The 14,474-nt window shown below is 37.7% G+C and overlaps 1 protein-coding gene across 5 annotated transcripts in view; it reads left to right on the top strand.

The window, feature by feature from the left end:
• Positions 1–14,474, top strand: part of CDH7 (cadherin 7) — a 154,811-nt gene that overhangs the window by 57,528 nt on the left and 82,809 nt on the right. For all 5 annotated transcript variants that reach the window (XM_070049870.1, XM_070049871.1, XM_051851138.2 and 2 more), the window contains 2 exons: positions 2,177–2,471; positions 6,349–6,468. In XM_070049870.1, coding sequence (XP_069905971.1) covers positions 2,177–2,471; positions 6,349–6,468 — 415 coding nt within the window. The remainder of the gene's footprint in view (positions 1–2,176; positions 2,472–6,348; positions 6,469–14,474) is intronic.

The following is a 14,474-nucleotide window of genomic DNA, read 5'->3' as shown; positions in this document are numbered from 1 at the left end:
AGAGAAAGGTCTTTTTTTTCCATTGGTTCACCCCCAGATGGCCGCTGCGGTCGGTGTGCTGTGCCAATCTGAAGCCGGGAGCCAGGTACTTCTCCTGGTCTCCCATGGGGTGCAGGGCCCAAGCACTTGGGCCATCCTCCACTGCACTTCTGGGCCACAGCAGAGAGCTGGACAGAATCCAGCGTCCCAAACGGGACTAGAACCCGCGGCGCCGGCCTACAGCCCTTGTATTACTCATATGCTCATGGTTGTCTGCAAGTGTCCATAGTGTCTCATGGCTCGGTTAGCAGGAGCAGGTGGACCGGCCCACATAGCTGCTGCTCTGTAGGACCACAGAGGATGGTTAGGGAGGCCGGAACGGTGGCATTGAAAAGGGGGCTAAGAGATGGTTGGCTGAGCAAGTGTTTTTATCTGTGGCCTGTGTTTTGCCACAAGATTCAAGTCTTTGTGTTGTTGAGCCTCGTTAGGATGTGGGGAGCTATCAGGTAGAGGGCAGATGGACTCACCTTTCTTTCCCCAGGTTCTCCTTTGCAGCAGCTCTTCATGTCCCTGCCTCACAGGGAAGCAGCTCCTATTCCAGAGACTGGCAGTAGGAGTGGAGCCTTGCACTAGCAGGCCGGTATCCATAATCCTGGTACTGCCAGGGAGCTGATGCACGAACTCAGTCAAGGTCCTTCCCTTTCTTCTCAGTTTCCTCATCTGCTAATGGCATTAATAAGGGCACTGTGGATTTTGATGAAGCACCATGTAGAGAACAATAAGAACAGGGAATAGAATATATATATATAGAGAGAGAGAGAGAGAGAGAGAGAGACCCTGAAAATGACCGAAGAAAAATCAACAATTCATCACAGTTCAAGAGCACACTTTCCCCAGAGGGATGGTATACACAGGGCCCAGTGATCTGTCAGATAATTCCATATGGAGAAAATTAAAATATAATGGGCCAGAAATTTTTTCTTATATTATTCAGTTCCAACTAACAACTGCATAAACCAGAAGAAAGTCCAGGTAGTTAAGTACTGTGCCACAGAGGGAAAACACAGCTGTTACCATGCAGGGGAGCCGTCGCTTCCGTAAATCCATGGTGCAAAAAGCCGCATCTGCAGCAACTACAAGGGACATGGAAATGAACTGTGCCGGTGCTTTCTCCGAAGTGACTTTCCATAGTTTACATTTTTGTCACCTTCTCTTTTAAAAATCCAAACATAGTTCTGTAGGGCAGTGAAAAGCTTTGTTATTTGGTAAATTGGGTTTCTGTGTTCACATTAACTGAAGTTCAGGATGATGGTGGTTACAGGGAATGAAAGGGGTTGAAACGACAGATTGAGTGGTGTGTTTCTCAGGTTATGAAGTTCGGGAAAATGTGTAATTATTTCTGAGTTTCCTAAGGTTCCTCTGTTCAACATAATGTTCTGACATACAACAGGGACAGTCTCAGATATGAAATGCAAATCCATAGTTGCTGCCCAGCTCTGGATGTTGGGGTTAATCATGCAAATCTAATGCAGTTCTTGGTATTTCCAGAAAGATTTTAGTTAAAGTCCCGTGCACGTTTTGATTTAAAATTCTGACTTTAGAGAGCAGTGTAATTTTTTTCAGCTTTACATTTTAACATGCAGAACAGGATTTGGAGAAATCAGTGACTGGACATCCATCCATATTTGTTAATCCTGGGGCAGGGAGTGAATAAGGATGAGGCAGGAGGTAGAACAGAAGGGTTCCCTTAAACACTTTGGGGACTTCAAAGCATACTGAATGTGAAATTAGAACTGTATTTACAAGTGTTCTACCGAAAGTCCCTTTGTTTGGAATCAGATCAAACCTACTGGTTATATAGGTATATTGAATGTCGTCTCTGTTCAAAGAACATGGCTAATTCAGGCAAGGACAGACCAAATAAAAAATAACACCACCACTAGTTCCTAACTTTTGAAATGCCATAAAATACTTGGGAAATGAGACTATTTACAGGAAGAAATGAAATTGTCTTGCTCACTAGAGCAAGCTTGACACATTCTAATCGCCTTTCTGCTATGCGCAATCAGCATTCAGCTTATCTTTCCAAGAACAATAAACTTTCATGTACTGCTGCCTGACATAAAAATTATTTTTACATATCTCCATATCGCTGACTCTTGTAAGTTAATCTCATCTCACATGAATTTTTCACCAGCTTCACTCTGATGTTGATAAAGGAGATGGTTCCATCAAATACATCTTGTCAGGCGAAGGGGCAAGTTCCATTTTCATTATCGATGAGAACACAGGGGATATTCATGCAACCAAGAGACTGGATCGTGAGGAACAGGCCTACTACACCCTCCGAGCCCAAGCACTGGACAGGCTTACCAACAAACCTGTGGAGCCTGAGTCTGAGTTTGTGATCAAAATCCAGGATATCAATGACAATGAACCCAAATTTTTGGATGGCCCATACACAGCAGGAGTTCCTGAAATGTCTCCTGTGGGTAAGTAGAAACCATACTGCTATTGCAGTGAGCATCTGACTTTCAGTGGTTTGTATTTAAATCCATAATTTTGTTAAGTTCTGAAAAATGTATTATCTATAAAGGAGTTATCATGGTCAAAGGAAGGTGTGAGTTAGTAGTCAGTACCATTAATTCAACACATTATTTTAGTTATATGGAAAACTACGAAACTATTTTTGCATTTTACATTGTTCTTTTTACATTTTTTTTACAACTCAATGTCTTCAGAAATTTTTAGGTCTTACAGTTTGTTTTCCATTTAATGTTTGTTTATTTGTTATTAAATGAATACAGTTATGCCTCAGAAGTTAAACAATAACACCCTTCCAGATACAGCCCAGTGATGATCTGTTACTGTTATTTCCATGATACTAGGATAATGATTCACTGTTCCAAAGATCACCTTGTGGCTGGGCAATCTATGCAGAAGGTCCCCAGTGGCAAGCCACAGTGACATTCTAACAAACTGGCCTGTGTAATTGTAATGAATGTGGTTGAACCCACAAGTGTCCACTCACACGTCATCCTTCATCTTTCTGTAATCAACTAGTTGATTTATTTATTTACTTATTGTTTTTAATATTGAAGGAGGAAGTTTTCTTAAAACAACATTGGACCTTCTAATTTATCACATGGGAATTTTAGCCAATATTATTTGTGTTATTTTATTTATTTATTTATTTTTTCTTTCTTTTTTTTGGACAGGCAGAGTTAGTGAGAGAGAGAGAAAAAGAGAAAGGTCTTCCTTTTCTGTTGGTTCACCCCCCAGATGGTCACTATGGCTGGCGCTTTGCGGCCTGCAAACTGCGCCTATCCGAAGCCAGGAGCCAGATGCTTCTCCTGGTCTCCCATGTGGGTGCAGGGCCCAAGGACCTGGACCATCCTCCACTGCACTCCCTGGGCCACAGCAGAGAGCTGGACAGGAAGAGGAGCAACTGGGCCAGAATCTGGCACCCCAACCGGGCTAGAACCTGGGGTGCCGGTGCCATAGGAAGAGGATTAGCCTAGTGAGCTGCGGCGCCGGCCTATTTGTGTTATTTTAAATAAAAGTCATTTTAGTCATTCAATCAAGACCTCTCGTACATGGGTAGCGGGGAATTTAAAGAAGTGTATTGTTCATACGCTTTAGGGGAGTCACAGTTTAGTGACCCTAAGTGTTTGTGTACCAGATGAGAGAGGGGCAGCTTATTTGTGGCACTATGGCCTTCGCTGGCTGAAGAAATACAAACTGGAAATGAGACAGAGGAATCAGTGCTTCTGTTCAGAAGCAGGTCTGACACCGGTGGCAGAACCTCTGCATCACATGTGAGCATTTCTGCGGACAACAGGTGTGTCCACGCTCGGAGTCCTGCCCACACCTTTTCATCAAAGGCGGCAGCCACAGCAGCAGTGACCAGAGTCTCTAAGTTGGAGAGAAGACATGTTTTCCTCCACAAATTAGTGATGTTTAGTAAAATGAGACTGTGTGAGGAGTGTTTGACCACTTCCGTTCAACTTCAGAGCTGTGCTAGGGGCATTTTTGGCACCATTCTTTGGCTTGCTAAGGTTGCATAGACTGCAACCATGCAAATTGGGTCTGTGTCAAATTTTTGTTATAGAAAGTAAGTAATGCACGGTAGTTTTATTTGATGGTGGTATCCTGATTTCACACAGCATGATTATTAAGGACACCAGTATGTTTTTTAATTTACTTGAATTCAAACAAGGTCAAAACTTTTAGAAAATGATTTTTGGATATCATCAGATTTTACTTCATGCTAATTTGTACCACTGGGTTAATCTAAAAATTTTAATTTAGACCACAGAAATTTATACAAAATATGTTGCTATAGATTTGCAATGTTATAGTTTATAGTAATAGTAACTAAATAATTATAATACCTACTAAATAGTATGGTCTGTACAATGCAAATTTTCTATGTTTAATATTCAGGATTTTATTTTTCATTTGATATTAAATAATTATAAGATTTAAATCTCATGAATTATAACCTAGGAGAGTTTATTGATCACCAGAGGAGCATAGATAAACCTAAAACTCAATAAATTTATTTTCAAATAGATATATTTATGTAGGTATATAGTAGGTGTCCATATATATAATATGTAATATAATCTGTATGAAATTAGTTCATGGCTATGTCAGGAAAATATGTTATGCAGAAATAGATTAACTGGTTTTATTTTAATTGTTATTTTAAAGTTGCTTATTTTTTGAAATGAAGTAGGAAATCCCCAAGTTAGCATATCAACAGAATATATTGATATAAAGAAGCATTATAGAGAAAACAGAAATAGGAGTATAATTGATTATAGCATTTAAAATATTCACAATTTAATGAATTTTTATAAAGACATTTATTTATTGATTGGTTTTTAAAGTCTGAGTGACAGAGAGGGAGAGACAGATAGACAAACACACACACACACACACACACACACACAGAGGGAGAGAAAGAGAGAAAGAGAGAGAAAGAGAGATCTTCCATTTGTTGGTTGACTTCCCAGATGGCTGTACTGGCCAGTGCTTGGCCAAGCCAAAGCCAGGAGCCAGGAGCTTCATCTGGGGCCCAAGCTCTTGAGGCATCTTTGGCTGCTTTTCTGAGGCCATTAATAGGAAGCTCCATCAGAAGTGGAGCAGCCAGGGGATGAGCAGCACCCATATGCAGGCAGTAGCTTTACCCACTGTGCAACAGTGCCAGCCCTAAGAACATCGAATAAAAATCTTCAGGATTTTAAAAACGTGATGCCATGTCCTTATCTTCATAATTCCTTCCTAAGGTTAAAGAAAATGGAGTTGGTAACATCAGTCTTCCAAATACGGAAAATAGAATGGATTTGTAACAGAGTGCACATTAATAATGGCTTATTTATTTAGAAAGATCTGTGTAAGAATACATCTAAAAAGATGTTATAATTAAAATGTCACATTCAGGAACTTAGTAGAAACAAATTAGGACCTTAAAGAATACATCAACGTCTCATGTCCATCAGATAGGACATAAATTACATAATAGTATGTGCTTAACTATATAAACTATGCAATCATGAATTATTTTAGTATTTTGAATATTATATTTGAAATGGAAATAGAACAAACATATCAGTATTAATGTTTTTCTTATGGAATAAGTTAGTGCTTGGTAAAGTGAAGAAGCATGATGACATTTATCACATGCTGTAGAGAAAAACCCTAATAATGCTATTTTTAAAGTTGCTTTGCTTTTCCTTCCTTGGGAGCGCTTCATTTAGATATTTATGCATAATTTGTTTTTAAGTCAGTTCCTTGAAACAAAGACAAACCAAAACAACTCTCAAGTAGATAGGGTGGCCATCTACCTACTTCCCAGATAATGGGTCAACTGTACAATTAACAACATTTCTGTTTCTGTCTGGCTCTACCTAAACACAGCAGTGAGATAGCTCCATAATTTGTGAGTTGAGGATGTCAATAAATGCTATGCTGCTTTCTACATAGAGACTGACTTTTAATGAACCTACTTTTGGTGAAAACTGGAACCTGACCCTCAGAGGTGAAATTCCTAAAATTTCACTCCCGTCTGAGTCTCAGTATATGCTGATATAGCATGTCTCATCAATGTTTTTTTTTTTTTTTTTACCTATGTATTTTCATAACCCTTAAATAAATCATGAGTTTTACTAACCTTTAGCATTATTGGGAGGCTGACAGGAGCAAAGTAGAAAAAAAAAAAAAGCACGACAGTTTTGCATGTAACTTAAAGCAAGACAAATTAAAAATTGTAACTCTAATGGAGAATCTGCAACATTTTGTGAGTTCTTTCACTTTGTCCTGTTTGAATGTGTTTAACTCAATGGCTTTTGGGTCATTACCTAGGGACCTCAGTGGTACAAGTGACAGCCACAGATGCTGATGATCCTACCTATGGTAACAGCGCCCGAGTCGTCTACAGCATTCTGCAAGGGCAGCCTTACTTCTCAGTGGAGCCAAAGACAGGTAAAAAACAGAAATGTGCAATCTCTGTAAAAGTCATCAGTGATATCTTGGCTTAGAGTCAATATCAATTTCTACTAAGTAAAATTGGCACTGATAACATAGTCACTCTATTTTATCATGTTCCTGTATATATATCTACTACTATAATACATAGAATATTCTTTATACAGGAGTTACCACCCATGTTCTTAACAAATTAAAGAAAATTCTATATATTTAAATACATCTCATTTGCCTTCTCCTGGCTATATAAGAAAATTTTGTTTTCTTCCACAGATTCACATAGGGAGTTGTACTTGGCCATGTCTTTCAGTTGCATAGTTCATAGTTTCAGGTTTTCCTTCCAGAAGCCATTTCTCAGGGAAACATGTTGAAACATAATGATTAGGATGATAGTCGGCTACGTCAAAAACTAAACTAAAAGTATTTTTTTTTTCATTTGGGGAAAATTGTTACTATGAGTTGCAACGTATGTGGGGAGAATATTTATGTGGTTGACTTATTTGTTCTGTTTGAAATCTGAAACAGTTTGAATTGAGTAAGCTGTAAGTTGGAGCATTATAGATATGGTTATAAAATTATATTTTAATATATATGAACTTTCTGGGCCTGTGCATAGGGAATGGTGGGGATATAAATATTGCCCTTGTTTTTTAAATCAGTGTGAAATATAAAATATCTCTGTTTTTAAATAATATTGTTCTATTGTAGACTAGTATTCTTCAAATACATAAATTTATGATTATGATTTTTGATAGTACTATGCCTCCAAGTGAATACTGCAATGCTATTGGTCTTGTTGTTCATACTTATAAAAAAGACAATATTTATTGATCTAGTCTCAAGTCATGATGAGGATAAATGTCTGGAGAATAATAGCTATAGTGTGTGTGAACAGAGAAAAGAATTTAATCCTTGCTCATTCATTGGTGCTTTTCTAGCAACTGCCAATTCATTTCTATGCCGTGGCAAAGTTTGAGTAGACATAGTTTAATTAAGGAAGTGTTGCAGGAAAACCAAATGGAAGTATTTGATTATGGTACTAATTCTATAAATGTAAAAAGTGTGCTCAGGTTTGATTGAAAGATAGATTTCAGAAACCTAAATGCAAACACATGTTCCTTAGCTTATATATCTACTCTCTGCAGCTGAGAAAGACATTGACAAGTTTCTCACAAATTATACATCCCTGCTTTATATAACCCATCTTGCAACAGCATGTATTAATTCAAAGGGTTAATTATTTTTCTGCTACTCTTGATTGGCTTGTGATTTTTAGCTTTGCTGTAAGATAATAGGATTTATATATATATATATATATATATATATATATATATATATAAAATCCTGTGGAGGTAAAGATTCAAAAATTGATAGACAAGGGAATAGTATGTCATGGGGTTACATTCTTAGTCCTTCAAACTTAATTTTAATTTCAGAATCTAAAAGACTGTGTATTGCGGGAAAAAAAGTCGAGTGTTTTAGATTCTGCAATGATAGTAATCATTGGAACTTTCTTTCTATTTTTTCAGTGCAGAGATTTGTGGGCATTTTTGTCGTTTGCTAACTCATACCATGTAAAGAAAAAAAAATTAAATGGCATTGACAAACATGGGTAGTTTTCAGTCCTTTGGGGCATGGGAACTGTAAATGAAGTTTCAGTTCATCTTTTCTACTTGGTGTCAGTCTGATTCTTATCTGTGTGAGAACTAACATTATTTTCTACTAATGTAAATCTAAACATTTGGGAAAGAAAGTACACGTCTGACAGGATAAAATGTTGAAAATATGCCAAGAGAAAAATAGGTACAGTTGGTTCTTGACCAGTGCATTTCTGTAAGTTTTTTTTATCTTCTAAGAAAAAAAAAATATGGTTAGAAGCTCAGAGGATGTATTCTACCTAAAACACTGTTTACAGGCAGAATGACCAGAAGGTAACTTTATTTTCTACTTTGGTTTATTTTTCCAAAAAGCTAAAATGTAGATAGTTGTACAAACCAGTGTTGACTAACTACTTCAATATGCAAATGAGATGGCACCAGAAACAAGATAACATAGTAGTAAACTACTGGGTGATCCTTGTCCACAAATGTGCTGGGAAACAGGATTATTCTTAGGCACATTAATCTGTTCTGTGGCCTGCAAGCCAACAGATACTATTTTTGAATGTATATGATATATGGCAGGACTTGCTAAGTTTCACTTCAAAATGAAAATGTGACCCCTTGATCTAAAATTAGTAAGGATTTCAGTATATCATGAGCAAAGCTTTAGACTTAGGATGAGGTCAGTGTGACTGAACAGGTCACACACCATAGAGTCTGTTCTGGAAAGTGGATCAAGTGTTAAACTCTAATTGTCATTCAATTCTTTCCATGTGACTACATGGTACCATCATTGTATATGACATGTGTAGCTGCTACGTTATGATTCCATGTGAATGGTTTCACCCTAAAATACCTCTCCCAAATATGCCCTTCATGCACGTTCCATTCTGTGTTGTGCCTCCTGTTGTGGAAGGGTGTTAGCCCTGGCCCAGCCTACTGAAAACAGTGTAGAAGAGAAGCCCCTTCCTCAATGACTCTTGCTAATTGGTACCAGCTCAGGAATCCCTTGGTGTCCAGAAGCTGCCAACTGTACTGCAATGGTTCTTTATCATCTTTCCAAAGGTGAAGGATACCAAGTTAGATAAAAAGCGTACAGACAAATAGAAACGTATTAGGCACTCGCATCTTAAATCTTTTGCATACAATGAAATGCCCATTCAAATAATTTTGTGATTTTAATTTGAAAATAATTTTCTTTTTTTAAAGATTTTATTTATTTAAGAGGTAAAGTTATAGACAAAGGGAAAGAGAGAAAGAGAAAAAGGTCTTCTATCCACTGGTTCACTCCTCATGTGGTCTCAACAGTTGGAGCTGGGCCAATCCAAAGCTAGGAGCTAGGAGCATCTTCCAGGTTTCCCATGGAGGTGCAGGAACCCAAGGACTTGGGCTATCTTCTGCTCTTTTCCCAGGCCATATCAGAGAGTTGGATCAGAAGAGCAGCAGCCGAGACTAGAACCAGCGCCCATATGGGATGCTGGCACCCCAAGCAGAGAATTAACCTGCTGTGCCACAGCACCAGCCCCATTGAAAATGATTTTTATCCAACAGTTTTCTCAATTAATCAACAACTTACTTCTTAAAAGAACCACGACTATGCATTTTCTCCATATTGATATACTACTGGTAAACGCAATAATAAAATTACCTTTCTTAGTTTTATTGCTTATTTTATTAAACCCATGAATAAATGACATTTCAGTTTTCAAACTATTATTTTTAAATGGCATTTTTAAAAACAGAAACATATCTTCAATTTTTTTGTTCATTTCAGTTCCTAAGTTCCTTTGAAATTTAATTTTCAAGTATCGTGGATATTTATTTTCCTTAAAAGGTGAAATTGTTTATTCTAGAATCTTTGCCATCACATCTCAGTTTCTGCATTTGTATGAGAGTAGTGTTTGACACTATTCTTTGTTCATTTTTGTAAATGAACAACTTGATAAACAAGCAACATAATGATTCAAAGAATGTTAGACATAATAGATTTTATCTTTCATATAAACTTTTTTTTTCTGAAAAGCAACTCAAGTCTCAAAGGTATTACACCTAAGAATGTCCAAGTTACTCTCCATTGGCCCTCAATTTTTTTTAAACTTTATATACTGTTGAGTTTTGCTGCTTTTTCTAATTTCACTGGTTATCAGTATGTAACATCATAGAAAGAGTTGGATTTATGATGCTTCATGACATACTCAACCTGGAGCTCTCTCTTGCAAGGTGGTGGCATTTAGGACTACGTGAATTTTTAAAAGTGACCAACACTAGCCATTTTGAATGTGTATAGGGGAGTACTTATTTCTCATTTGTAATATAGTAGATGATCACATTACATTAAAATATGCATATGTATCTCTGCTAGCAAAACATGGCATTGGGATTGTTTCCTGAATATGTACTTTATTTGTAAACATCATATAATATAACATTATTTGATATAAGATAACCCAGAATAGGCTAGTGTTGGTTATGAACATCCTTGGGATACTTTAAAATATTAATGATGCCTATTCAAAGAAACTGAATACATAAATACCATTACAGATTCATCGCATTACCAGAGATATCTACCATTCTAATTCACAGGTTCATAGTCACATAAAAAAAAAGTCATCATCTCTGTAGTAGCTACTGAGAGTTCTAACATAATATCCAGTTACATCTGTTAAAACAGAAGCACAGCAAACAGACAAGCTATATGAATTTCCCACTGTTTTTGTAGCACAGAATCTCCTGTCTGTTTCTCGGTGACACTCTCAAGGTTGACTTTGTTCCCTTTTGGCGATGACTGAACCAAATGGCTCTGTTCATCCATGGTCCTTACCTCCGGATATGAACGAGTATTGAATAAACGCAAAACATAAGGAAGTTAATGTCTCTACGTCTGTGACCTGAGAACTCTAGGTGTACCTATGTAAAATAAACATGGTAAAGAGGAAAGTGGGCTAGACAGATGGTTTTGGGAGTTGGTCAGTGCAAATAACCCAGGTCTTAGTTGTTGTAAGAAAGTTTTATCAATCAGGTCCCTGAGAAAGGTGGTTTTTGAATATTGAGATTCTTTTAAGACTTAATCCATTCAGAGTTATATTTAAATATTCATTGAGTTTTAATGAGGAAATTTCCATTGATTTGAACCCTTACAGCATGAATACCCTCCAACTAGTGTTGCTTGGGTTTATGTGTTTTCCTGGACTCTTAAGGCTAATCCACAGCCTGGTTCTGGATAATCTAGGCCCCACAATTGGTTCCCCGAACGGCGGTGCATTTCAAAAATGACTGCATTTGTTACATGTGGGACATACAACAAATCTGTTTTAAATACTTACTTATGTGTTTAAAAGGCATAGTTATCAAAAGAGAGAGAAAGAGAGAGAGAGAGAGAAAGAGAGAGAGAGAAAGAGAGAGAGAGAGGGAAAGAGAAAGAGAGAAAGAGAGAGAGAGAAAGAGAGAGAGGGAAAGAGAGAGAGAGAGAGAGAGAGAGAGAGAGAGAGAGATCGTCCAATTTGCTGGTTCACTCTGCAAGTGTCTGAATGGAATCTGGAACTCCATCCGGGTTGCCTGTGTGAGGGAAGGGGCCCAGCACTTGGACCATCTCCCGCGGCTTTCCCAGGTCCATTAGCAGGGAGCTGAATTGGAAGCACAGAGACTTGAAATGGAGCCTAGTGGGATGCTGTCATACAGGGTACTGCCACTGCTTGGGCCCCTGCCACCCATGTGGGAGACTCAGATGGACTGCTAGGCTCCTTACTTCTGCCTGGCCTTGCCCTGTCTATGGCAGCCATTTAGAGAGTGAAGCAGCAGATGGAAGGTTGTCTGTCCGTCTCTCTCTTTCTCTCTCTTTCTCTCTGTTTCTCCCCTCTCTCCAGCGCTGCTTTTCAAATAAATAAATCTTAAAAAAAAAAGAAAAAGATTGGATTCAAGCAGTTCAGAAGCATAGTCAGCTATTTGCTCTGTGTGTTTGTGTGAGTTCAGCTGTTTATCTGTATTTAAATATGAGAATCAGTTTTTAAATAGGGGGTTTATCCAACTAGAAATCTATTATGACTGTATATATTTAACTTATCTAAATTAAAATTTTCCAAATTTTTGTATTCTTGTTGAAACTGTGTTTGATAGTTGAGGCATTAGGAAATTGCCACTGATACCTGCAGTAATTTGAAGTTTGTTATGATTTTTGCCTTGGAAAAGTGTTTTTTTAAGAACACATACAAAGAAGCAATTAGAAGTGTTCAAAATCAATGAGTTGACTTTGCCTATTAGGTTTCTAACATAATGATGTTGTATTTCTTTTCACAAATAATATCTCTATGCAAAACTATGTTAGGGCCTGGTGCTGGTTCTGTAGCACAGCGGGTTAAAGCACCAGCATCATATAAGGACACCAGTTCGAGTCCTGGCTGCTCCATTTCTGATTCAGCTACCTGATAATGCACTTGGAAAAGCAGTAGAAGACGGCCCAAGTCCTTGGGCCCCTGCACCCATGTGGGAGACCCAGAAGAAGCTCCTGCTCCTGGTTTCAGATCAGCCCAGCTCCAGCTGTTGTGGCCATTTGGGGAGCGAACCAGTGGGTGGAAGACCTCTCTCTCTCCCCCTCTGTCTCTACCTTTCTCTGTAACTCTCTTTCCAATAAATAAGAAATCTTAAAAAAGAAAAAAAAAAACTATGTGAAGATGGGGCTGCAGTGTTTTCTGTTTAGTTGGTAAATCATGGACTTATCATTCCAATGAACATGGAAAGGTGATAACTGACTTATACAAATTGGTATTAGAAGGAAATGAGAGATGACATAAATCTCTAGTAGAACATTTTCCTAAAATAACTCCTTTTCCTAAAATAACTCATTTTCCTAATCCTTATAGATTAAACACATTTGTAGGTAGGTCAAATGTTCAAGATAAGTAATAAGTAAGATAAGGAATACTTAAGTAAGATAAGTTAATACTCAGTTTTAAAAAAAATTACACAAAAAAGGATGGTTAAGAGCAAGAAAAAGTAGAAAAGCATAAAGATGTGTAAGTTTTGGAACTTTGTAAAACAAAGATTATGTTTGGTAACAGTGAGTTCCGTGTTTATTGAGATTAGAGTTATCAAAAGTATTGAGAAATGAACTTGAAATATTAATAGAACCATTACAGTCTAAGATGACAATGTTTCAGACACTCACCAACTGAACCTGATGTTTATAGCACTATGCTTTTTTAAAAAAAAAATTGTAATCTTTCAAAGATTAGTTGTAAGCGGCAGATAGAAAACCAAAAGGATTCATGCATTTCTGAGTCTCTATTATTGTGACTGTTGCAACAGATGCAGTGCATGTTTAAAATAAGTAAGAAATGTTAAAATCAAAAAGCCCTACTGCTCAAATAAGTACAAATTAAATGCTTAAAAATCTTGCAGACGTGTGTGTGTTCCTGCTTGGGAGCAAGTGCTCAGATCTAACCAATACTACATTCTCTTAAGATAGTGTGAGTGCATTCAGAAATCCACCAACAACAGATGCTGGCGAGGATGTGGGGAAAAAGGGACACTAACCCACTGTTGGTGGGAATGCAAACTGGTCAAGCCACTATGGAAGTCAGTCTGGAGATCCCTCAGAAACCTGAAGATAACCCTACCGTTCGACCCAGCCATCCCACTCCTTGGAATTTACCCAAAGGAGTTTAAATTGGCAAACAAAAAAGCGGTCTGCAGCCTAATGTTTATTGCAGCTCAATTCACAATAGCTAAGACCTGGTACCAACCTAAATGCCCATCAACGGTAGACTGGATAAAGAAATTATGGGATATGTACTCTTTAGAATACTATACCGCAGTAAGAAACAACGAAATCCAGTCATTTGCAACAAAATGGGGGAATCTGGAACACATCATGCTGAGTGAAATAAGCCAGTCCCAAAGGGACAAATACCATATGTTCTCCCTGATTGGTGACAACTGACTGAACACCAAAAAGGAAACCTGTTGAAGTGGAATGGACACTATGGGAAACGGTGACTTGATCAGCATAGCCCTGACTGTTAATGAACAACTTAATACATTATCCCTCTTAGTAGTTTTTTTGTCTGTTCTACTTAATATGACTGGTTTAATTCTGAAATTAATACACAGTTATTCTTAAGTGTTGAAATTTAACTGAAATGTGATCCCTGTTAAACATAAGAGTAGGAATAAGAGAGGGAAGAGATGTACAATTTGGGACATGCTCAAGCTGACTTGCCCCAAATGGTAGAGTTAGAAACATACCAGGGTACTCCAATTTAATCCCATCAAGGTGGCATGTACCAATGCCATCTCACTAGTCCAAGTGATCAATTTCAGTTCACAATTGATCATAATGAAAGGACTAAGAGTCAAAGGGAGCACATAAGCAAGTCTAGTACCTGCTAACACTAACCGATAGAA

The sequence above is a fragment of the Oryctolagus cuniculus genome, chromosome 10 (genome assembly GCF_964237555.1).
Source record: "Oryctolagus cuniculus chromosome 10, mOryCun1.1, whole genome shotgun sequence".
Taxonomy (NCBI): Eukaryota; Metazoa; Chordata; class Mammalia; order Lagomorpha; family Leporidae; genus Oryctolagus; species Oryctolagus cuniculus.
This window is presented reverse-complemented; position numbering and strand designations above follow the sequence as displayed.